This window comes from Ctenopharyngodon idella, chromosome 12, assembly GCF_019924925.1.
Source record: "Ctenopharyngodon idella isolate HZGC_01 chromosome 12, HZGC01, whole genome shotgun sequence".
Lineage (NCBI taxonomy): Eukaryota > Metazoa > Chordata > Actinopteri > Cypriniformes > Xenocyprididae > Ctenopharyngodon > Ctenopharyngodon idella.
This window is the reverse complement of record NC_067231.1, coordinates 25,772,873-25,797,264: the sequence shown is the minus strand read 5'-3', so window position 1 is coordinate 25,797,264 and position 24,392 is coordinate 25,772,873. Positions and strand designations below refer to the sequence as shown.

General features: G+C 35.8%; 1 protein-coding gene across 1 annotated transcript in view; it reads right to left on the bottom strand.

Moving 5' to 3' along the window:
• Positions 1-2,506: 2,506 nt before the first annotated feature.
• Positions 2,507-24,392, bottom strand: part of LOC127523513 (cadherin-12) — a 153,229-nt gene continuing 131,343 nt past the window's right edge. The window contains 4 exon segments of the mRNA XM_051914282.1: positions 2,507-3,822; positions 12,187-12,438; positions 14,579-14,696; positions 17,069-17,190. Coding sequence (XP_051770242.1) covers positions 3,299-3,822; positions 12,187-12,438; positions 14,579-14,696; positions 17,069-17,190 — 1,016 coding nt within the window. The 3' untranslated portion in view covers positions 2,507-3,298.

Here is a 24,392-nt window from a genome sequence, read left to right as displayed (position 1 = left end):
AAGCAAGTAAATCCAAAAAACTTCAAATCATTGGCTGTTATACAGCATTATTTACTTGATCTAAGAATAATTTTTAACAATATTGGGTCATATCAAAGTTATACCCGAGACCAGTTTGTCCTTACAAATGTAGTTTAGAGACTCCAATATTTGTAGATAATGGATGTGAATTGAAGCTCATTCGAAGTAGATTCTGGATATGAAGCATGAAGAACAAGGGAAAGAAAAATGAGAGAGAGAGAGTGAGTGATTGGATAACATGATTAAGTATTTTCAGAGCGTGACTTTAACATCACAAGGACAGGAGATCTGAATGTAATTTACCTCAGATGGGATGAAATTCAAATTTACCGTAACACACATGCACACAAGTACACACATTTACACACTATATAACCATCCGTCCCCTGTAGAACCCAGATACACGAGGATTTAAATACCCTCGAGAAAAGGAGTCAGAATGAGCATCTGAGTGTCACGCCACAGGACAGAATGGCATAAAGTGTCTGGCAAAGAATGAAAACAATAACAAAACAGGACAGAGTTCAGGGGAATGTCTTGGTGCTGACCTTCAGGACAGAGCTGGGAATGTCATTCTTCTTTTTTTTTTTTTTTTCTTCCCTGAAAGAATGGTTCCAGAGAGACAATAAATGTGCAGACAGGTTTCAAATAAGAGAAATTCCTCTTTATAATGTCAGTGTCTGTGCAGTAATCTATGGCCCTGTTTCCACCTGGTATTAAGATGCATTTTGGTCGATCTGATCACAAGTAGATCACAATTCACATATGAATGCGCACGGAGACGACGGAAAAACATACGGAGAGCAGCAGATTTATTTTCTGCTCGGACAGCCGCAAAACTGGCCGAACGCTGTGAGCGTGTGTTAAAGATCAGGAATGGTGAGAGAACATTGTGCTTGGTACATTTTTTCCTCTTCAAACCAAACCTGGGTCTCCAGCCAACAAAGTTTAAATCTCATCTGGCTAGCGCGCTTCCCATAATGTTTACGCATTATGTCAGTAGGTGGAGAGAAGATGGTCTTTTGCGGCTCTTCAAACGCATTCGACCACATGAGCATCTACACTACAAAAGCAATGCTGTCGAATGCGTTTTCCACTACCTCTGGAAGTGGTCGAAAGTGGATAAGCTCAAAACAAAGATACTAATGCATTGTATATTGGAGGCCCTTGTTTTGCTACATTGAAAATGGTAAATTCTCACCCCTCCTGATTGGGAGCAACACACAAACCTTCTTGTTTCAGAGATACTCTGACCCGGTCGTCTTGCCATAACAATTGCCATAACGATTTCTTCTGCACCCAACATGTTGTTTACGAGAATATATATATATATAAGGGTGAATGTTTGATGACTACAGTGCTTATTACTTGTTAGAGATCATGTACTGTATATGATCTCTAACAAGTAATAAGCACTGTAGTCATCAAACATTCACCCTTTTACCTCTAAAGCTCACTTGTTTCTGATCATTAGATGTGATTTTATGCTCCAAATATGTTAACTCCTGTAAAATGCATTCATGATGCTTTTCCTCTTTTAGAAATCATTTTAAATAAAAGTGTCTGCTAAATGATTAAATGTAGGCCTAAATGTAAATGTGAAAAATCCTGTCTTTTATTGTGCATAATCTTACTGTATGTTATCTGTCCAGAACATCCTAAGTGTTTCCAGCAGTTCTGGCTTCCTGCTGTCTAATGAGCTCCAGAGCTCACAGCAAAGATCAGCAGATTTTATCACTGTCCGACTTTCCCATGGAGAGAGTCATTAAGCAAATTAGTAACGACAGGCTCATTTGCATATTCATACAGTGCCCTAGATCATGCCCCAAGACAAAGTAATACAAACGCAACAGGTACAGAGGTTCTCCGCTGACATGCCTGCATGGTGATGTTTGATTTAGACTCAGAGGGTTTCACAGCAGTCTGAGATCATGTCCCATGAATAACAGATATAGAATAGTACATTATGAGGAAATTTTAATTAGCTCTACCAACTAAATGAATGTCCCAATGGGTGATTAAAAGCACCAAAAGATCTGTTTACAATGGTATTCATATTTAATTCTGTTAGCTCTAGAAGTTGTCGATTATGTTTGGCTCTTGTCTACTATTTCTGTTAAAGACAATTGTTTGCATAGTGATTGATTGCTTGTTTATCTGATAAAGTATCTTACTGAATGCTTGAAAACTATCTATGGACTCATTATGGTTGTATTGCACAGCGATTGATGTGCTAACAGTGATATAATGTGTGTGTGCCTGGTATGCAGCCTTCTTTCATTGATTGGCAGTGTGTGATTCAAGAAATCTCCTTCCCACTCAGCAGACACCATGATAAGATCAAAGAGTATATTTGATAACCCATCTCATTTTCAGCAGTCTCACTCTGCTCGGACTGTTATATCAGCATATCTCAAGCAGTCATAAAAGTCGTTGTCTTTTGTATCTTTGGATTCTACACAAACCCAGAACATGTTTAAGCACATGTTTTCCAAGTGGTGTTTATTTACGAAAACTGTGTTTATTACAGGACTCAACTGTAATAGCTCATGTTTAGCCCTAAAGTTGATTTTTTACAACAAGTACAAGTCTATACAAGTTCCTCTTGGGACTACAACGTCCATGTCCTCGTGAGGAGCAAATAATTATGAAAATCCTTGTGTCTTCAAAAAAATAAGAAATTCATATTTGATTCGAAATCATGATAAATAGATAAATACATAACAAAACATTACAACCCGTCTCAACAGCCTCACAAATAAATAAATAGAATCATAAATAACATTCAAAAACATCTTTGGCCAAACGAGGCCCGTGAAGATATTTCCTCCTCAAAACTCCCTCCACCAAAGCTTGGAATCCAGGTCACGGTCAGCTTCGGTTAGGGATGCCATTCATCCTTAAGAAGGGTGACGAAACAAAGCTAAACCATAAAAAGAAGAATAACAAACCGACTCCATTGAGGCACTTTTTAAGGATGTCAGAAAAATTTTGCATCTTCTATGTGGTTCTTTTTCTCTCTTTTTTTGTGAAAAGCAAAGCTGAATAAATATGACCAAAAACCTCCAACATTCATTTACAGATAATCCAAAGGCTGCATTTTATTCTGGCTTCCTTTATCCTCTCTTGTTTTGAGTATGAAATCAAGGCAAACTAAAAAGTTCAAAAAGAAAAAGGTCAAAAAGAACCACTACAAAATAATATAATGAAATCTTGTAAAAGAAAACACACATCTACGTTTGTTTCAAAGCAAAGAAAAGAAAGAAAAAAAAAAACATCAGTGTTTGTTTTCAGTGGTGGTGCTGGATGTTACGTCTGATTGGCTCTCTGATCGTTCTCCGAATATCCCTGCGAGGGTTTTGAAGCGAGGCCCCCACTCGTTGAGGTAATCATAGTCCTCCTCCGTTTCCCCCTTCACAGACTCTATAGAGCTTAAACTCTCCGCCACCGAGCCCTCGCCCTCGTAGGCGTATGTGGCCAGCGAGTCGTATGGCGGAGCGGAAGTGTCACCGTCGTGCTCTTGCAGCCTCTGACTGATGAAGTTGCTGATGTCAGCGCTGTTCTGCGAGGCTATTGGCCGCCGTGGACACAAACCCAACTCTGGCTTAACATCTCGGCGAAACAGGTTTTCCTTGATGACTTTGGGGTTGCGGAGGGTGCCCATGTCGAAGGCGTGCGTGTCCTCCTCACCGCCTCCTTCATCGTCGTAATGGATGACGTTGTCACGGATGTCCTCTTTGGACGTCATGAGAGTCTCTTTTTTCTTCTGCCGCCGAACCCCCACGTAGAGTACCACGATCACTGCAGGAAACAGAAATGAAATTTATCACCATTTTTAAGACCCTCATACACATCAACAAGGATGCTCTCAGAATGTGCTAAAACAAGGTCTCTAAGGCTACGTTCACACTGCGAGCCTTTATGCTCAATTCTGATTTTTGCTAAGATCTGATTTTTTTTTTTGTGTGTGTGTTTTGTATAGCTGTTCACATTGTTGTTTTAAATGTGGCCAAAATCAGATTTCCAATGTGAACAGATCACGGTTCTGAACTGACCTGTATGCGCAAAAGAACGATACAAATGGGGTTGCTGGGTTTTTACCACAAAATCCACTCAATTGCTTCTCAAAACTAGTCCAAAACTAGCCCAATTGTGTTCTGTGGGGTATCCCGGTAAAAATTGCATTCTGGGGGTTAAATACTGCGGTTGCTTCAACCCATAGAGTTGCAAAACAACCCACGGCAACAGTGAAAAAGTAACCCAATTCTGCTGGAAAATCGCGGACTTGGCAACACACACAGCACGCTGTCATACGGAAGTAAACATGGAGGGCATTAAAGTAAGCGATTATGTGTTATAGTGTGATCTGCTGCGGAAGCAATATGAAAAATAAAGACAATGATGTGACAAAAGAGAGCAGAGTTTTTATGATAACAAAGCTCAAACTTTTATGATATGAGCCTTCATGTTTTGCTTATAGAGATACTGACATCACTGCCCTCCTTACTGACTACCTTTTGCAACTGTCTTGATAACAATGGGTATGTAAAAGGATGAACGCTGATCTCGAGTGACGTAAAATCGCATGAATTTCGATATGACTGTTCACACTGCGGTTGCATTACAAAACATCTTTTTTTTTTTTCTGACAGAAAAATCTGATTTGGGCCACATTTACCTGCAGTGTGAACATAGCCTTAGTTCCTGACTGTCAGATTTGAGGTCAACTATCTAGTGTACTTCTAAAAGTGGTCAAAATCAGCTTTTATGCACTTTTTATATATAAATACAAAAAAATATACAGATACACTTTTATACATACATATATTTTTTATAAATATAAACATTTTATAAATACATAAAGTTTTTATACACTTAAGTTTTCTCTTCCTGGAACCAAAATAGGAAATATGTCAACAGGATTTCAGCAACTCCTTCTGGGAGTGATTTTCTATTTCTATTTGTGGCATAGATTCAACAAGGTGCAGGAAACGCCTTGTTCCTCAGAGATTTTGGTCCATATTGACATGATAGCATCACGCAGCTGCTGCAGATTTGTCTGTCATTCTCCTCTGACCTCTGGCACCAACAAGGCATTTTCGCCCACAGAACTGGCACTCAATGGATATTTTTCCTTTTTCGGACCATTCTCTGTAAACCCTAGAGATGGTTATGCCTGAAAATCACACTAGATCAACAGTTTCTAAAATACCCAGACCAGCCTGTCTGGCACCAACAACCATATCACCTTTCTTCCCCATTCTGATGCTCAGTTTGAACTTCAGTAGATCGTCTTGACCATGTCTACATGCACTGAGTTACTGCCATGTGATTGGCTAATTAGATATTTCTGTTAATGGGCAGTTGAGCAGGTGTACCTAAAAAAGTGGCCTCCCAGAAGGAGTTGCTGTGCAATATTTTATTATTTTCTCTGAATTTGAATGATGAAAATCAATATCACATGACTTAAGGTCATATTAGCAACATTTCAGTAAAATGTTTTGTGGGCAAAAAGGCTCATTGACTATTGTCCATAGTGTATCACTTTCAAACCAAGCAGCTTTCTGTAGGACAATGCAGTGAATCCGCAGTGACCAACATGAACCCGTAACAAAATCTGCAAAGGGGAATCTTTTGTGTAAAATTCCCAATCACATAGTTTCCTATCGAAATGACTCGAGCGGTAAATGTGACTGCATCTTTGAAAAAAATAAAAATAAAAAAATGCACAAAACAGTTAATAAAATCTGAAAACAATGATATCATACATTTTAGTTATTTAGCTCATGCATTTTTTTTTTTTTTTCAGGCTAGTCAAGCCAATATGCATGTGACAGGGGAAAAAAAGAGACGGTTAGCTCATAATAATTAGAATGCGGGTCTTCTGTTCCTATAGCCACCGTATTGAGTGTTGTGATTTCTCCCATTCATTTTTCTACGGGTGACTCAAATTGTCCTCGTTATGCTGTCTGTACAATCAGAGAGTGAGGCAGGCAGAAAGACGACAGAGGCCAGTAGAAACACTCTTCCTCATTCAATCAAGGCGACAACCCCCTCATTTGTCAGAGTTTTCCATGATTGGCAAACAGCTCCTGACTGCAGTCATCATTTAGACGTGGAATGAAAGCTGCAGCAGTAATGTGTACCCTCCATCTGATGGACTCTCTCACCCATCGTGTGTGACTATTTCAGAACCCATTCCTCTCGCTTTGTCATTCATTTTATATTGACTGGCTACAGAAGATCCTCAACGAACAATAGACAGATCGCTGTATAGACGCCTCAGTTCAAGCAGCAGCATGAAGCGTGAGTGAACGTGATCATGTCTTCCTCTTTAATGCCAGTTACAGAACATGAATGAACATCAGAAGGTATGTTGAAAGATACATTACAACTTACTGAAACATGATATCTCGTGTAATCGCTCAATCAGTGTTTCAATGGTGGAAAGACGTCAATAAAACAGCTTGTAAACAATGTCACGAAGCATTACATTTACCTCAGGCAAGTCATTCAGTGTCCACAGCTTGTTAGTTCGCTAAAGAAATGAACTCTTTCTCTAAATTTGTGCACTATATTTGCCTATATATTCATTATATTTTACTTGTTAGTGATGTCTTGATTATTTAATGTATGTTTAAATAAATCTGTCATGAAAATGACAGCCACTGTAAATGATTATATTTCAACAACGAATTGGAGTAAAAACATAATTTTATAATTTGATTTAAAAGTTAATGCAAAAACTGCCTTATGTACAATTTACATGTTTGCATAAGCTACAATTTGTTATTTGAGTGTTGATTATAAAAAAAAAAAAAATAGCAACTGAATTTAATAGTTTGGGCTATTTTAATATTATGAATTTAATATTATAGTAAGGGCTCCCTATATAGTTTACAGCATTAGCAGAGCTATTTTTTTTTTACCCTTAAGAAACTTTTAATTATAATTGAATTCATTTAAAGACAGACACAATTTGTTCAGTAAACCAGTTTAATTAAAAAAAAAAAAAAAGAAGAACATTTTATGTTTAGTTTTCTCTCCCCTGCTGTACCGAATCTGTGACTTCAAAACCGAGGTACGCACTGAACTGTCAGTTTTGTGTACCGTTACCCCTGATTAGATAGATAGATAGATAGACAGACTTCATGTGACTATTATGTGGCCTTAGAATGCAGTAGCTCACTATGATTTGGAACAGAGCCATGATCAACACATACATACTGTGTCTCACACTGTGCTTGCCTGTAATGGAGTGTTTGTTATAGGTTCAGGAGGTTTCTAAGTACACAAGTTAACACCTGTACTATGTTTATTAGTATGCATCAAATTAGAGGAAACTGCTATAAAACAAACAACAAGGTTGTTTATATATGGTCTAACAGTCTACATCAGTGTCTGTGAGATGACAGCACCCCCAAGTGACAGATATTTGCATTGCAGCTCTCAACCATTCAAACATGTCAGACATGTAGCCTATTTTGTGAGTCTGTGTTTGTGATTTGACTGGCATATGCAGGAGATTGGTTAGAGATTGATAAGCCCTCATCCTCGGTACGCTGATCTCTTGCTCTGTCTGCCATGACTGCATCCGTGGAGCGGGAAATGGGTCAGTCTGACAAATGAAGCACCGATAATGGCTTATCTCCAGTGCGACAATGTGTTCTCTTTCTGTGCTGTCTGTGATCCTGGCTGGCACCTTTAGCAAGGACGCAGTGATGCTGAGAGGTGCTTGCCAGTATCTGTGAGACAGGTCAGTCTTTAGAGCTCTGCAGCAGTCTCTTAAACACAAGCTGTCACATTATGTTAAAAGATGGATTGACTGTTTTTCTGAGTGGTGTGAAGATCAGCGTAGTGAAATGACTCAAGGTCATTCTACAACTGGAAGTGGTGTATACAGTGGGAACAATTAAACGGATAGTCCAGAGAAAAAAAATAAAATTCTGTCATCTTTTACTCAACCTCATGTAGCTCCAAACCTGTATGCATTTCATTTATTTATTTTTTCCTGCGGAAAACAAAAGAAGATGTCTGATTTCCATTGTATGGATAAATATTACAGTGAAAGTCAACGGGAACCAAAACTATGTGGATACCAATATTCTACAAGTAAAATGATGACAGAATTTTTTTTTTTTTTTTTTTTTTTTTTATCCCTTTAAAGAGGGATTTGTGATGTCAGTTGGAAAGGAAAGCCATTTCTGAGGTGGATCAAGTTATTACAAAAACAACCTTTTTCTTTTCTTTTCTTTTCTTTTTCTTTCTTTCTTTCTTTCTTTCTTTCTTTCTTTCTTTCTTTCTTTTCTTTCATTTATTTTGGAATACAAGCAATAAGATTTGCATTAGTTTTCGATTTCATGTTGACTTTAATATGACTAATGTCAAAAGTAACCCATCAACTCTGCAAAAGGTAAATAATTTTCTTCTAAAATGTCTCCTGTTAATACAATGCATTCCAGTTTTCTTTCAACCATAATGGCTAATGCAGGAAGGCTTAAATTGTATTTGAGTTCTCAGTCTGACCCTCTTCTTTTGTGTTTCAACTTAATTTGCTCTACTCTAAAAAGAGAAGAAGCCAGCCTACTGTCCTTTGTAAGTGTAATGCTGAGGGATAAACAAAGGAAATGAGTTGAAATTAGATGGAGACAGTGGAGAGAAAAGCATGAATGCTAACCTGAAATAGCAGAGAAGTATAGTATTAAAATAATGACATCTAAACAAATCAAAACGTTAGAGCTTGTCAACTGTGTGGATTTTCCAGGAATTGCGTGTACTCGCTGGACTTTTGCTTCTCGTAAAAACCTACCGTGCATTGTGCACGTTATTTTTTGACAGATATCGATGTTGTGATATTCAAATGATGTGGATTTTAAAACAGAGGGATCGTAAGGTAATTAATTATTTCTCAGCCAGCAAGTATTTATTGAAGTGATTTATACCCTTGAAAGCGTTATGTCAATGTTTTAGTTCTAATATTCCAACCGACAACCCACCCAAGTTTTTGACGGACGTGATAACATGCGTAAGGATCTATGTTTGATTTCTGGGTAATTATAAAACATGCTGGAGACATTCAAAATGCTTTTTGTGTAGTTCATCATACTGATTTTGGGTCAATGACGTGACGGGTCATTTTTTTTTTTTGGCCTTAATAATAATAAAAAACAAATATGACATCTAAAGTATGTAAGGTAGTACAACTAGATCTCTTTTACTGAATCCAAAAGGTTTTAATTATATTTTGCTACATATAAAGGTATTTTAAAGATTTTGAAGTGTCAAAAGGTCATTCGGTTTAACCGTCCAAAGGCCAATACAGCCATTTAATTTGTGATTAAAATATCTTAAAATGTAATAAATGTATATATTTTTTTATTCTGGCATGATTATTATAACATCATATATCAACATAGTGCACAATGGTATTAAAATTATGTGTAGAAGTCATTGCTTTGTTATGAGAAAAAATGCCCAGAAGAATGAATTTCATTAATGTCATTTGGAGTGACCAATATAAAAGGGAACATTTTGGATCAAGTCATGCTTTCAATATCATTTGACAGGATGTGACATCATTCAGACACCTGCGAAGGACCACATGGTCATGAAGCAAAGTAACTAACTCTCTTTTAACTATTTGAAAAATTCATGTTTTCACTTGCTCATACGCATATCCCGAAACATCAGGTCATTCGGTACAACCGCTATAAAACATGGAAAATGTTGTAATATTTTAAAAACTTGTGCTAAATATAACATTTTTGATTGTCCTTTTGCTAGCTAGCTAGTTATCAGCCTGTTAGCATTGTTTGAAAATATCGTCATTCAGTATAACCAAAAGTGTCATTCGGTAAAACCAAAATTTTGATTAAACCGAATGACTTTTTTGGTGACAAATTTTGTCTGTCTGTCTATCTATCCATCCAAATATAGATGACCTCAGTTATACTTCATTGTCTTCTACTTCTTTGACCTTGCAGTCTGTGCTGATGACAAAAATTATACCATGCAGATTGTCCACGTTCCGGTCCAGCTCACGGACAGTCTGCACAATGTAATTTTCATGAAGTATAGGCTTAAGTGTCAGTCCAGTGGACACACACATCATTTGCGATTGAAAGGCTTCAGTGTACTGCGTGCTGAGATCTGTGTCTGAGGTTCATTCGAGGACAGCCAAGTGCTAACCTCATTTTGTTGAGAACGCTCTTACTTAATGACCAGCCAGCCCACACAAATTACCATGGAAACGAGGCCATAAAAGTCTCCACTTCATTCCTCACCCCTCCACCCCAACACCCCTCACATCCCGTATGCAAATGAACTGGGTTTATAACTCCTGAGATTTCCTCGTCTAGACCTTAGGGGTTAAGTTAACACAGAGAGTAATTCAGCCTGCGATCTGATGTTAATGACACTTAGAGATTTAGGGCTTTCACCATGACGTTGATGGACGAAGACAAGGCTCATTTAAACCCTTGCTTATTCGCTTTATCAAACTATCCTCCTCCTTACCTGTCTAGAATAGGCCAATATACAAGGACTTAATTAACAAGTGTGTTTTAATTAAACCACCCCAGAGAGTTTCAGAGCAGCCTATGTTTCTTCAATCTAAAAAAAAAAGCAAGTTCATGGAGTCCAAGAAGAGCCTAAATCCAGCTGAAAGAAGTCTTCATGAAATCAAAATTAAAATATACTTTTTAAATGCACGTTCATGGACATGGTTGTGAATGATTCATTAGCGAATGTTATTTCAAAGAAGTAACAAAAAAAGAATCATAATCGCTTTCCTTTTCGACTGGTGTAACAAAATTTCTCAAACTTTCCCCTCAAACCAACTGCCTCATTCTTGCACTTTTCATGATCCAATCAATATTTTTTTTATTAAATGCTTTCAATTTTAAATATGTCATATTACAGAAAAAAAATCAATTGCAAATGTGCTTCATGACTTCAAGATAAGTGTGAAATTTTCGAACCAATAGCATCACAAAATAATATTTTAAAAATAATGCTGTTTTGAATACTACATTACTTAGTATATAGAGTAGTGTGTATACTGTCCACACTATGCAGATTTTCTGTATGCATAGAATACCCAGATGACCTAGAGTACTACATTCGCCAAAATGACCTTCCATTTCTATGGTGACTGATAAACTGGAAGAATTTATTTCTGGACTCATTATTTGATCATACAGTCAAATATTCTTTGCACCAAATTGGATTCAAATTGCAAAATAATTTTCAAAATGATAACTGAATGCTATGGAAGCTTGTTTATGCCACTGAATAAAAAATAAAAAAGGTAATTGTGACTTTTTATCTCACAATTCTGACTTTTATTCTCAGAATTGCATGATACAACCTCAAAGATATAAAGTCAGAACTGTGTGATATAATCTCGCAATTGCGAGTTATAAAGTTAGAATTTCATGATATAAAGTCAGAATTGCAAGATATAAAATCACAATTGTGAGTTATAAAGTCAAAATTGCGAGTTATAAAGTCAGAATTGCGAGATATAAACTCAATTGCAAGTTATAAAGTCAGAATTGCAAGTTATTAAGTCAGAATTGTGAGGTATAAAGTCAGAATTGTGAGATATAAACTCGCAATTCTAAAAAAAAGTCAATCTTTTTTTCCCCTTTAGAACTGGACTTTATAACTATCAATTGTAAGTTTATATCTCACAATTCTGAGAAAAGAAGTCAGAATAGTGAGTTTATATCTTGCAATTCTGACTTTATAACACAAAATTGTGACTTTATATCATGCATCTGACTTTATAACTCGCGGTTACGACTATATCTCAATTCTGAGGAAAAAACAGTTAGAACTGTGAGATGTAAACTTGCAACTGTGAGAAAAAAGTCAGAATTGTGAGATAAAAAAATTGCAATTATCTTTATTTATTTTTTTATTTTTTTATTCTGTGGTGAAAACAAGCTTCCATAGAATGCCAAATAATGTGATTCAGAAGTGCCTGTGCTATGACAGACACTATCACAGTCTCTTTAGCTATCTTTCAAAATAAGATCCTGGCAGCTTTTGCTTTGCAGTATGCAGTCACTCCATATTGAGTTGGGATTACATTCGGTATATGGTGTCTGGACAGGCAGCTCTCTCTCTGTCATACGCTCTGATGGATGGATGTTTGCTTACCCAGCAGTATGACGATGCACACCAGAATAGCGATCAGGGCTCCGGTACTGAGGCCCACAGGGAGGAAAATGGCTTCAGCGCTGCATGTTAATAAAGATCCATCGATGTCACAGCCGCACACGCGGATGGTGAGGGTGCTGGTACTGCTCAAAGTCTGGAGGCCACCATCCTCAATCACCACCGGAAGGTGGTAGATCTCTTGAGATCGCCGTTTAAAACCACCACGCAGGGCCACGACTCCGGCAGTGTTATCTGGGGAAAGAAAAAAAAAACTGACATTTTAAGACTTCTCTGTCCAAAATATTTTTTGCCATTTTTATTGAAGGAACAGTATACAGATTCTTTAGTAAAATTAATACATTTATTATTATTATTATTATATTTGATTTGTTTTATTAATATTTAAATATTAATATTTTTGTATATTTATTATATCTATAATATAATGTTTTAAAATAAAAATAAATACAATTGTTTTAGATATAATTATTATATATTATATTAATACATAAATATTTATTAAAAATGTTTTAATATTACTTTACCAATGCATTTTCCTTTTTATTAAACTTCATGTCTAAATAATACCCCCAAGACACAGAAAATCACAAATTGAAATTACTTCTGAACTAGCACACAGCTATTGATTGTTTGGTGACTTTGTTAACAGCCCTAGAGCTCCGCAGGAAGTGTGCTTGTGTCATTATGAAGGATTGTTATTGATTTACAGTAACCGCTGCATCCTTCATACAGATGATTTTGTGCATCACAAGGAGCTCTCTTGCATGATTTTTCATAGTGAACAAAATATTCAGTGTTTAGTGTACTATGCAGTCTAGTTCAACAGGGATATTACACTACAGCTGAGTTCTGAATCCCCCTCAGGCATCTAAATAATATGCTTTTTCTCGGTGAGGAGATGGTTTGAGCCTGAACATTCATCTGCAATGATTTCAGGAGGTAGAGAAGCTCTTTCACAATCTACCTTCTGATGACCTACTGTAACACTGCTGGTCAACTGAGATTTATAACTTCCTGAAGGCTACTCCATCTCTCTGACTCCATCTCTCTGACTCAGTTCCAAGCCCTTCCAACGGGACGGGGGGGATACAAATACATGTATATGGATACAAAAACCCATCACTTCACTTCAGAAGGCCTTTATTAACCCCCTGAAGCCATATGGATTATATTTATGATGGACAGATGCATTTATTTTGGGCTTCAAAACACGCCCCCCGTTCACTACCATTATAAAGCTTGGAAAAGCCATGATATTTTTAAATATAACTCCGATTGTGTTCATCTGAAAGAAGATAATCATACATACCTAGGATGGCTTGAGGGAGTAAATCACGGGGTAATTTTCATTTTTGGGTGAACTATCCCTTTAAGGTGAATCTGCCTCCTGAACAAACTGATTTATATGACAACAGATTCAGAGAACAGAGAGAGCATTATTTGTTGCCTCAACACTGAAAATGAAATAGTGTTTTTCATAAGAGCTTTTTCCTTATAGCAAACCCCCAGGCTCCAGCCATAAAGGTTAAATGGCAGCAAACAATGTAGCTGTTTGTGTTTTATAAAATTAGTGGGATGTACTTGGCGTGTTAATGTTCAGAGAAATGACATGTTGTCAAAAGACTTTGTCAGCATCATGGCGGCTGCAAGTTGCTGGTTATGAACTCTGATTAGCCCACCTGACCCCGTTCACTGTGACTTTATGCTGCCGCATTTTCTTGACGGGTGAGCATTTTCAAGAAAATCTTGCATGTTACAGGTAGCCCCTTTTCATCTCTTTTTTTTCTGAACTGCCCTCAGCAGAAACTGTCACCTTGTCCCAGTAAATCACATCTTAAGTGTGTATTCATGCCTGAAGTGAGGACAGGCATTCCATAAGGCCAAAAATAGTGAATGTACACTATGTGAAAGCTGTTCACTGTAGTGGAAGAGTAGCACATCAGCTGTGCCATAATAAACAATTACATAAAACAGTTTCATGAATGTTCCTTGAATTAAATCATTTTTAATCTAAGGATTGCATGCACAAAGATAAATTTCTAGGCTATAGGATAAAGCTGAAATAATATATAACACACACACACATTATATTATTTATATATATATATGTTTCTTTTTCACCAGCTGTAGACGTGAAGACAATACCTCCCATGATTCCGCGAAATCAAGGTGTTATCAAGCTACGCCTTTGTTTTGAATAAGCGACCTCTAGCGACGGAAATTTACATATTGTGCCTTTAACAATTTAATTATGTATTTAGTAATTTATTTAAATATTGTAACACTTATTCATTGATATAATTTTGAGTAATTTGGCCCTCCGTACACTTCCAAACAGATCACTTGACAAGGGAATTACAGACAGACTCACTCCCAAAGTCTCTGATGGTGAAGTTTTTGGTCTTCACTCCCTCTTGAGGGGATTTGAAGGAAAATCGTTGTCCGGCTTGAGGGAGATCCTGGTCAGTTGCACTGATGACCTGAACCACCTAGGTGAAACAAAGTTAATCGAAAGATTATTGATCAGGGTTTAAGAATTTATCCTAAACTGTCTCTGATGGCACATTTTATCACTGCTGGACACCCAGAATGTGCAAAAATGTAAAACCTAAAGTAATCATTGCATAACTTATCTTTTAATGGTTCATCTCCTGTTTAAAGTCACCATGAAATCAAAATGGACACTTCTCGTTTTTATTAAACTATCTAATCATTTATCCATCATTATTATATATTTTTTTAATCTTCCCCTCCCTCTTTCAGCAACATCTCTTCTCTGATGGGGTGTTTACTGGCGTGAGGGCGGGACAACCTGTCACCCACATGAGATCGACCAATAGCAAACCACAACCATCCAACAACCTAATTAATTCCCCATGGACAAAATCAAGTCCCGCCCTACAACTCCCAACCTGGGGTGCTTCTCAATATCCCTCCTCGTTTCCTCGTTCCTCCGTCCTCCATCCTATGACCCGGAAACCGATCAAACTCAGCCATCTTGAAGGACATCTCAATTCTCTAACTGCACCGCGAGGAGGCGAGGAACAAGGAGTGAGGAAGCTTCCTGAGGAGTCATGAGCGAGGATACACAGGTGTATCCTTTGCGGAAGTCTTTCTCGTCGAAAAACCTGATGCACGTATACATTCTCCTCCCCCTTCATATCATAATAATTTAAATGTATCCTTTACATCTCGCATATTTCAACGGGGCATCTTGCTTTATTAATATTTATTATAATTTTTTTAAATAACCAAACTTTAACAACGTATGGGTAGATCCCTCGACTACAGCTGATGACGCTTTGAAGTGACGCTAAAGGGAGCGAGGATATCATTTCACTTGATTCAATTCCTCCGTCCTCGCGTCTTTTCCTTGCGTCCTTCCCTCACATCCTGAAGGGGTGGAGCTAAGACGCGAGGAAAGGAAACGAGGATGCACAAATAAGAATTGAGAAGCACCCTCGGTTTTACTCAGATATATGTTACAATAGGGAAGAAAAGACTATCACAACTTCTGTTTCATGCCGACTTTAAATATTTTATGGTGAATATTGATGTTTATGAAACTTCCTAATGATTTATGAAGGTTATTAGTGAGCACAGACACAAACTCTTAGGCAATTATAGTGAACTTGTGTTGGACAAAAATATACATTATTAAATATACACATTATTAAAATTGAAATTAATATCTTCAGGTCTTTATGGACAAACTATAGTAATAATTAAACATTATCTGAAACCATGGAGATGTTTTAAAAGACAGAGAGTGTGGAAAACTCATTTGTTAGTATCTGTTTGGTCTTAATTAATGGAGCTATATATATACAGCCACTTAATATATGCTTTATAAGAAAAACAACCCACTTTACAGTGCTTTATGCATATGAATCAATTAAACTCAACATTAAATGAAGCATAATAAACCTGTAAAAAAAGTGTTTTAGCAACTGCTCCTGAGATTTTTCTTCTCGATTCTGCACCTAAAACCAATTAGTCTGCTTTCACATCCAGTGATCATGATACACTGTGCACTAACATCGCAAGCAAATCGATCTTCCATGGCTAACAGACATCCGTACCGCCCACCCTCCCGCTGGCATCACCTGTTGTAGGGCTGTCACAGGCACCACAGGTGCATGCTGGGTAGGACAATTAGCACTGCACTAATGCATCACTTACCCAACAGGCTCTTCCTGTCCAATGTATCAATCAAACCACACAGTTCTGGCCAGAAGTGTCATACTTATTCAAACTAAGAAAAGAGGATTTTTAATATTTAATATTAATTTTTATTTTTTTATTTATTTATTTATTTTTTACCTCTCCTGGCACCAAGTGAGGTAGGAATGTAAAAATAAAATTAAATTAAATTAAATAAGTAAATGTCCATGTTGTTATGGGAAAAATTATGATTTTTATACTGTACAAACTGTATATTCTATCCCCTAACCCTAAACCTACCCACCAAAGAAAACTTTCTAACCCATATTTGCATTTTTGGAAGAAAAAAAAAAAAAAAAAAAGAATAAATAAATAAATAATATGATTTATAAGCTGTTTTCCTCATGGGGACCAAAAAATGTCTCCCACAAGGTCAAAGATTTCTGGTATCAGCATCATTGTGGGGACATTTTGTCCCCATAATGTAGGGAATACCTGAACCACACACACCCACACACACACACACACACACACTGTACCTGGCTAAAACAGGGAATATACTGCACTTTCTGGATTTAATGAGAGTGTCAAAGTCTGGAGTCTGTCATACATCATCTTAAATGGCTCATTAGACCAGAATTGGTTTTCGACATGCAAACATATACACATGCACACACAACCCTTTAAATGCACTCACCTGCCCGACTTTGGCGCTCTCACACACGAAGGTCTCGTGAGGCATGGCCAGCTCTGGTGGAAACTCATTAATGTCCAGCACGTGAACTGTGACAGCCACTCTACTGGTCAGCACTGGGTTATCTACACAAACAACACAAACATACAATATTATGACAAACAGCTCCCTGTGTACTTTGCTTTATTGATTACATACATTACAATGCACAAGATTACAGTCGTTCTTCAGTTATGGGAGTTTTCTGGTCCTTAGAATGAATTTTTTATTTATTTTTTTTCTTAGGATGATTTCTTTTCTGGTCTTTAGGATGAAACAAAATGACATAAGTTTTAACTGAAAAAATAAGTTTTGAATAATGATAATGTGAGGCAAGAATGTGTAAATAAAATAAAATAAAATAAAATAAAATAAAATAAAATAATTGGTAAGATTTTCCAGTAAGATATTTTTTTTATATATAAAAAAAGCAAGGATGCATTAAATTGATCAAAAGTGACAGTAAAGACATTTTTATTTTACAATATCAAATAAATGTTTCAAATGCTCCTTTTTAAAATAAATGCTGTTCTTGTACACATTCTATTCAATAATCCTAAAAAAATCCACACAAAGCACAGCACAACTTTTTTTTTATTTATTTATTTTTTTAACATTGGTAATCAGAAATGTTTCTTGAGCAGTAAATCAGCATATTAGAATGATTTCTAAAGGATCATGTGACACTGAAGACTGGAGTAATGATGCTGAAAATTCAGCTTTGTGTCACAGGAATAAATTACAATTTAAAACATATTCAAGAGTCATTTTAAATTGTAATAACATTTCACAACATTACTGTTTTTACTGTATTTTTAATCAAATTAATGTAGCCTTAGTGAGCAAAAAAGACTTCTTTGAAAAACATTTAAAAAAATCTAACCAAACCCAAACTTTTGAATGTTAGTGCCGTTTGAAGAGGTTACTTTTTGAAAGATTTGAAGTAGTCAAGTACCCAATAGAGTGATTAGAATAGAATCACACATATACATTTTAAAACTGTTCAATAGGTATGATGGATTCAGAACTGCTTTGTATTTGGGATTGGATCAACCGTCACATTAATAACTTCCTTTACTAAAATCATACATAGCTGGCATATAACATGAGCTTTCTATTGAGGAACCATAAGATGTTAATACAGTTCTGAAAATTTACAGTCAGAAAAAAAAGAGTGGTACACTGTACTAATGAATTGAATGTTATGTTTTAAACCATACCACTATACTGCCACCATGTGGTTTTACAATGAAAACTTTAAAGGGGCTTTAACTATTATTCATAAGCTGTCTATAGTTATCTATTCTATTCATAAAGCTACACAAAAATAGCTTTCATCATTTTTAATTGAATAGCATGGTTAAGAAACTAACACAGAATGTAATCCAAGAACTTTCTAGCTGACACACAAGGTCAGTGTTGTCCTCTCTGGCACAGCTGTTGATTTTCTAACACGTCTAGCTGATATTGTTTGAATTCTGCTTGAGCGTGCAGTGTGGAGGTGAACATCAGTGCGGAATAAACTTTTATAGATCAGATCCGTGAGATGGGCTCAGCATGTCTGAGGAGAAGGTGAGAAGGCTTAGAACGAGGGATCTGAACTCATCCCTCCCAGGGGTCCCGTATAAAGCCAAGACCTGTGGGCGACCTTGATGAAGATGAGCAATCTTCCCGGAGAGAAAGTGAGAGAGAGTGTGTTTGTGTGTGTGCAGCTGTTTGTTACTTTAGCTTCAGGGACTCCAGGGCGTCTGATGTCCAGTAAAGAAAAAAAAAAAAAATTACTGTTGCTACAATTTATCTGAGATCTGACACATCATCATTCTCCAGGCCCTGTGCTTCTGCCCCAAATGTCCGGCAGCAAATTACTTTTTGTGTAGCCAATGCTGAAGTTTTGAAAGGGATTAAAAAAAAAAAAGTTTTGGCAAACTAAATGTTAAATGCAACATTTGAACCCACATAAGCCTATTTAATATGTTCATATATTTCAAGCTATGAAGCTTAACAGATGAGTATAATCCATGTACATTCAGATGATTTAACAGTTCAGGGTGTTACCCAAACTACGCTGATGGTGGTTATGACCTTTGACCCATAATTCTATATGACTTTCCTCTTTTAAATGTTTTTTAAACGTTTGTGTGTGTATGTTTAAATTAAAAGTTCAACAAGCTGATGAAAATGTTGAAGTTCCTCTGGAAAATGTACAAAACAGGCTTAATGCTGAACGTCACATGAACAAACAGGTCTCATCGCATCCGCTTGTCAGAAAAGTGTTAGCAGTATGAACTGACAAAAAATTTTTAGATATCAATCTGCATATGTGATGGACAACGGTTATGCTCATCTTTTAGGCATCTTAAATAAAACAGCTCTATATTTAATGAAGCACATACACAAAAATCGGAAGCGACGCAAACTGTTTTACAGAATATGGATGTTTGTTACGCATACCATGTACTGAAGCAGACAAATGTAATTGACAAACGCCTTTAAAATACATAAAAATAGACTACTATGAATGATTTTATTTATATTTGAGGACTGAATAAGTAATGCATAAGGAGGTTAATATGAACATTTAAAACAATATACATTAATGATGTTGTTAATGTTAATAATGAGAGATATTATAAACTGTTAAGTAATGCTAATATAATTAATTTTCTAACATTTTGCAACAAATTTTTATATGAAATACCCTTAAAGCCTAGTGAGCTTTTTAATTACAACACGGATCTAAGTCTAGTAAACTATGGCTTCACCTTCAATGACGGCTTCTACCACTAGATGGCGCTGTTGTATAAGAGCGAAATTGCCCATTTCACTGCACTTCAGACAGAATAACAATAAATGTGCCTTTGTGAGAGTCTTTGTGATGTTTTTGTCGTTCGTCTGCTGTGGGAGGCACAGTGAAATGCATCAATAGTTATTGTTTGCCTGGCTTCAAACAAATGAAACTGCTCTGATCACATATTTAAAAGGTGCCTCTAATTTAGATCAAAACAACTTTGCTTTGCAGGTTTGACTGACAGTTTGTGTACATTAGCTTATGAGAACACCACTTTCCTTTTCATTAAATTTTGATTGTGGCCTTGTTTACAACTGGTATTGTACCAGGTGTAAACAGGGCAAACAGTTCTGTCTGCTGAAACACATTTTGTAAAACATATTTGTTCTAACTGTAGTGTAAAAAAGTTTTTTTTTCTTCAGCTAGCTGACTAATCACAGAAGAGATTATGTAAATCAGAGGTATCCGTGTGTTTGGAATGGCATGTTTGGAAACTGTGTGCTGACTCATGCTTCCCTCAGCATTTTCATATTTAGTACAAAATGATTCAGAGACTCCAGAACATCTGGAATTCCACCTGGTGTGACATTAACACTCCTAAAAAAAGCTCAGGAGAGAGGAAGATAAAACAAGAATCTGCAATATATGCTAGACTAGCTTGTGATGGTGTTAAACAGGTGTTCTCCGCACCTCGTAATCACTGATTCTGAGAGATATAAAAGCTGTCAAGCATGTTTTACAAGACTCTGTATAATGCTAGTAAGGGTATTACACATCACACGCTGGTGATAGCAAAAGTGGCTTGTTAAATACTTTTTGTATAGTTTATAGCTCCAAATGGACAAAGTGGGCAAAAAAGTTTTAACTAACTAAACTTTAGGAACATGCAAAACTACATAGTAAATGGAATATTCAGTGGGATGCCTGAACAAGCTACCATCACTTTTATATAAATAATATTTTACGTAATATATGTATATGTAAATTTTACTGCAAAAATTATATATATGAAAAAAATGTGTCTTTTTCCGCAAATTTTGTATGTATGCAAATTGTATAATATCCAAAGTACACATTTCTAGTAATTGTGCAGTTAATTCTCATATTGTATTTTCAAAAAGTTTTGGAATATTTTTCCTCTCCCAAATTTGTCACTACCAAAACACAATAATAAATAATTTAATAAGAAGGCTTATATTGACCTATTAAGATTTTGCTTACATCTACCTTGTAAATATATTTTTTGTTAATATGTAAAAAAAAAAAAAAAAAAAAAAAAAAAAAATCATAGGTAAATCAAAAACAATTACAATTTTAACAATATTTCAAATGTAATTTATGAGATTTGTTGTATTTTGAATCCAATCTCGCTTTGTAAAAGGGATAAAGTTTATCATACTGATTTCAAAGTTAAGGATATATTAGTTTGAATATACATTGAACCAAACACTATAATAACATCTTAGTTAACAATTCAGTATACTTCATTTTTGACAAAACATCCCATGTTTCGGTCGTGACATCACATCACATTACTGAATTTTAATTTACATAGTAAAACACTACTAAAACATATTAAAATACTAATCATTTGCATAACTACAAAAATTTTGTTTAGTTCCCCCAAATAAATGATTATGTGCTCCCTTTTGTCAATACCAAAACAATAAAGACATGTTTCGGTCATGAGTATTTCGGTAGTTACAATTTTAGATACTTTTGAGCCTAGCTCAAAGATGCTAATCAGCACATGATTAGCTAGCACAATTCTGAACAGTTGTACACAGAGAGAAAAAATAAATAAATAAATAAAAAATAAATATTATCGAATAACACCCAAATTATTTGCTTAATTTCAGAAAAAAAGGTGTTTGGTAGTGACGATCCTTAAAGTTACACACAGATTTTCAGACTTTTGAACACATTTAACTCAAAATGATGGTACCTATCTACTATGAAAGAGAGGCTATGAGAGAGAGGGACACAGAAATATTTCCTGATCAAAAATGTAGTGGTGTGGTTAAAATCAGTTTCAGCCAATGGACTAAAACATACAGTGTTTCGGTAGTGACATGAAAATGTGGGACAATTTTATATATATATATATATATATATATTTTTTTTTTTTTTTTTCAGTTTTACTCAAATTAGGGTGATGCAAAAATGAGTAAAATGTAGTGGTGTGGTTAAAATCAGTTTCAGCCAATGGACTAAAACATACAGTGTTTCGGTAGTGACATGAAAATGTGGGACAATTTTATATATATATTTTTTTTTTTTTTCAGTTTTACTCAAATTAGGGTGATGCAAAAATGAGTACACCCCACAACAAAAACTACAACATCTAGTACTTTGTATGGCCTCCATGATTTTTAATGACAGCACCAAGTCTTCTACGCATGGAATGAACAAGTTGGCGACATTTTGCAACATCTGTCTTTTTCCATTCTTCAAGAATGGCCTCTTTTATAGACTGGATACTGGATGGAGAGTGATGCTCAACTTGTCTCTTCAGAATTCCCCATAGGTGTTCGATTGGGTTCTAACACTCTTATAGTCAACTGTCTGCTGGACACCTGTGAAATGAATAATTAGACTCACCTGTGGTTGAATTCTTGTTAAATTAGACATTTGTAGTCTAAAATTTAGCTCTGCTCCAGAGACTTTCAGTGGGGTGTACACATTTTTGCATCACCCTAATTCGAGTAAAACTGAAAATTTTGTTCTCTAAGTTATATTAACCTTATTTTCATGTTATAAGTTAAACAGATGTTATATAAAACTTAGTCTTGTCAACATTTTGGAAATTGTTTTTGTGTTCATTGAGATATTGTTTAAAATGTTACTTTTCAAAGGGGGTGTACTCATTTACACTGAGCACTGTATAAGTAAATAAATAAATATATGTATATTATATAGTAGAGAAAATAAAAGAAAAAAAATATACAGTCAGTGCTATTCAAAAATATATATTAATTCTTGATAAACAGTAGAGATGGCTTCGTTTAGCAAGAATTAATATATATTTTTGAATAGCACTGACTATATTTTTTTCTTCTTTGCTATGACTTATAAATGTGCTCTGTGATTTCTCTGAATCTGAATGATTCCATCAGGGCCAACAGAACAGAATGTAAAATTGTCTAAAAGACACTGATAGTGCATACAATATGAATAAAAATGGAGTTTCTAGCACAGGGTGGACAATTCCCACTGCAGTAGAGGAGTGAAGTTTAACAGCTCTGACTTGTGCTAAGTCTCTCCTAAATTAGCTTTAGAAATCACAATTAGCATATCACCAGTGCAACCTTGAGAGACAGTGAGTAATAACCGTTACCATGGCGATAAAGGCTCAACTTTTAATGACCTCTCATCCCCATTCCGTCTTAATGAATGTGAGTTGCCGCGTTTGTAATTTTGATTGAGCACCACATAGCCTCCAAGATAATGGCTTTGGTGACTTCTCAGCGGATTTGACGACTTGATGACGATGGATTTGCTTATTTACGTGGTGATTCAATCCACAGATCTTTTCCGACACAAACACAATTACAGCAATGACAAGTTTGACGTTGGTGCATGATCTCCTTTCAAATGGCTTCCTAAAATAGTCAATGCAAAATGTAGTTTGCAACCCCTTTTACTTCCATAATCTGACGGCCTTTCCAAATGAAATATAACATATTCAACTGGAGAGATACAAATTGTAGCCGGGACTTTGGGAATTGGTCGGCTTATGAAAAGTGGGTGTTATACATCGCAGTTGAGGTGGCTGGAGGGGAGGACTGACATTGTAAAAGGAATTTGTGATGTCATCCAAAAAGGAAAGTTATTTAAGGAGTGGAGAATGTTAAAATAAAATAAAATAAAAATACACTACTGTTAAAGTTCGGGGTTGGTAAGTTAAGAAATTAGATAGATAACTTATTTTAAATTGTAAAAATATTTCACAATATTGATGTTTTAACTGTGTTTTCAATCAAATAAATTCACCCTTGGTGAGCATAAAATGATCTTTAAAAAACATTTAAAAATCTTGCAGATGCTGCACATATAACATGTACCAATGAACTGTGCACAGTAAGACCAGTAATATGAAAACAAACTGTCAATTTTGATTTCATATTGACTTTAAAACACTTTTTTTTGGTTTTTGGTTTTATCATTAATGTTTTATCATAAGCTATGTTTCCATCCAATGTTACGAATTGTAAGACAGTTCTGGGATGTAATTATAGTGAACCACATTGACGACAGACTTTGCTCAGGCGTTTCAGAACAACCAAAACAGCATTTTAGATGCTGTGCAACGAGATCGGTCCGCTGGTTGGTCCAGTTATGGTGTCCCAACGCAGTCACATGTCTTTTTTAATGCGCATCAAGGAATTTATTGGGTAAATGTGTTTCCATCGTAGTTTATGCATGTTTTCTTATAGAACAAAAAGTTTATCCAACTCAATTGAGCACTTACGTTTTTTATTCATGCGAATTTATGCACAT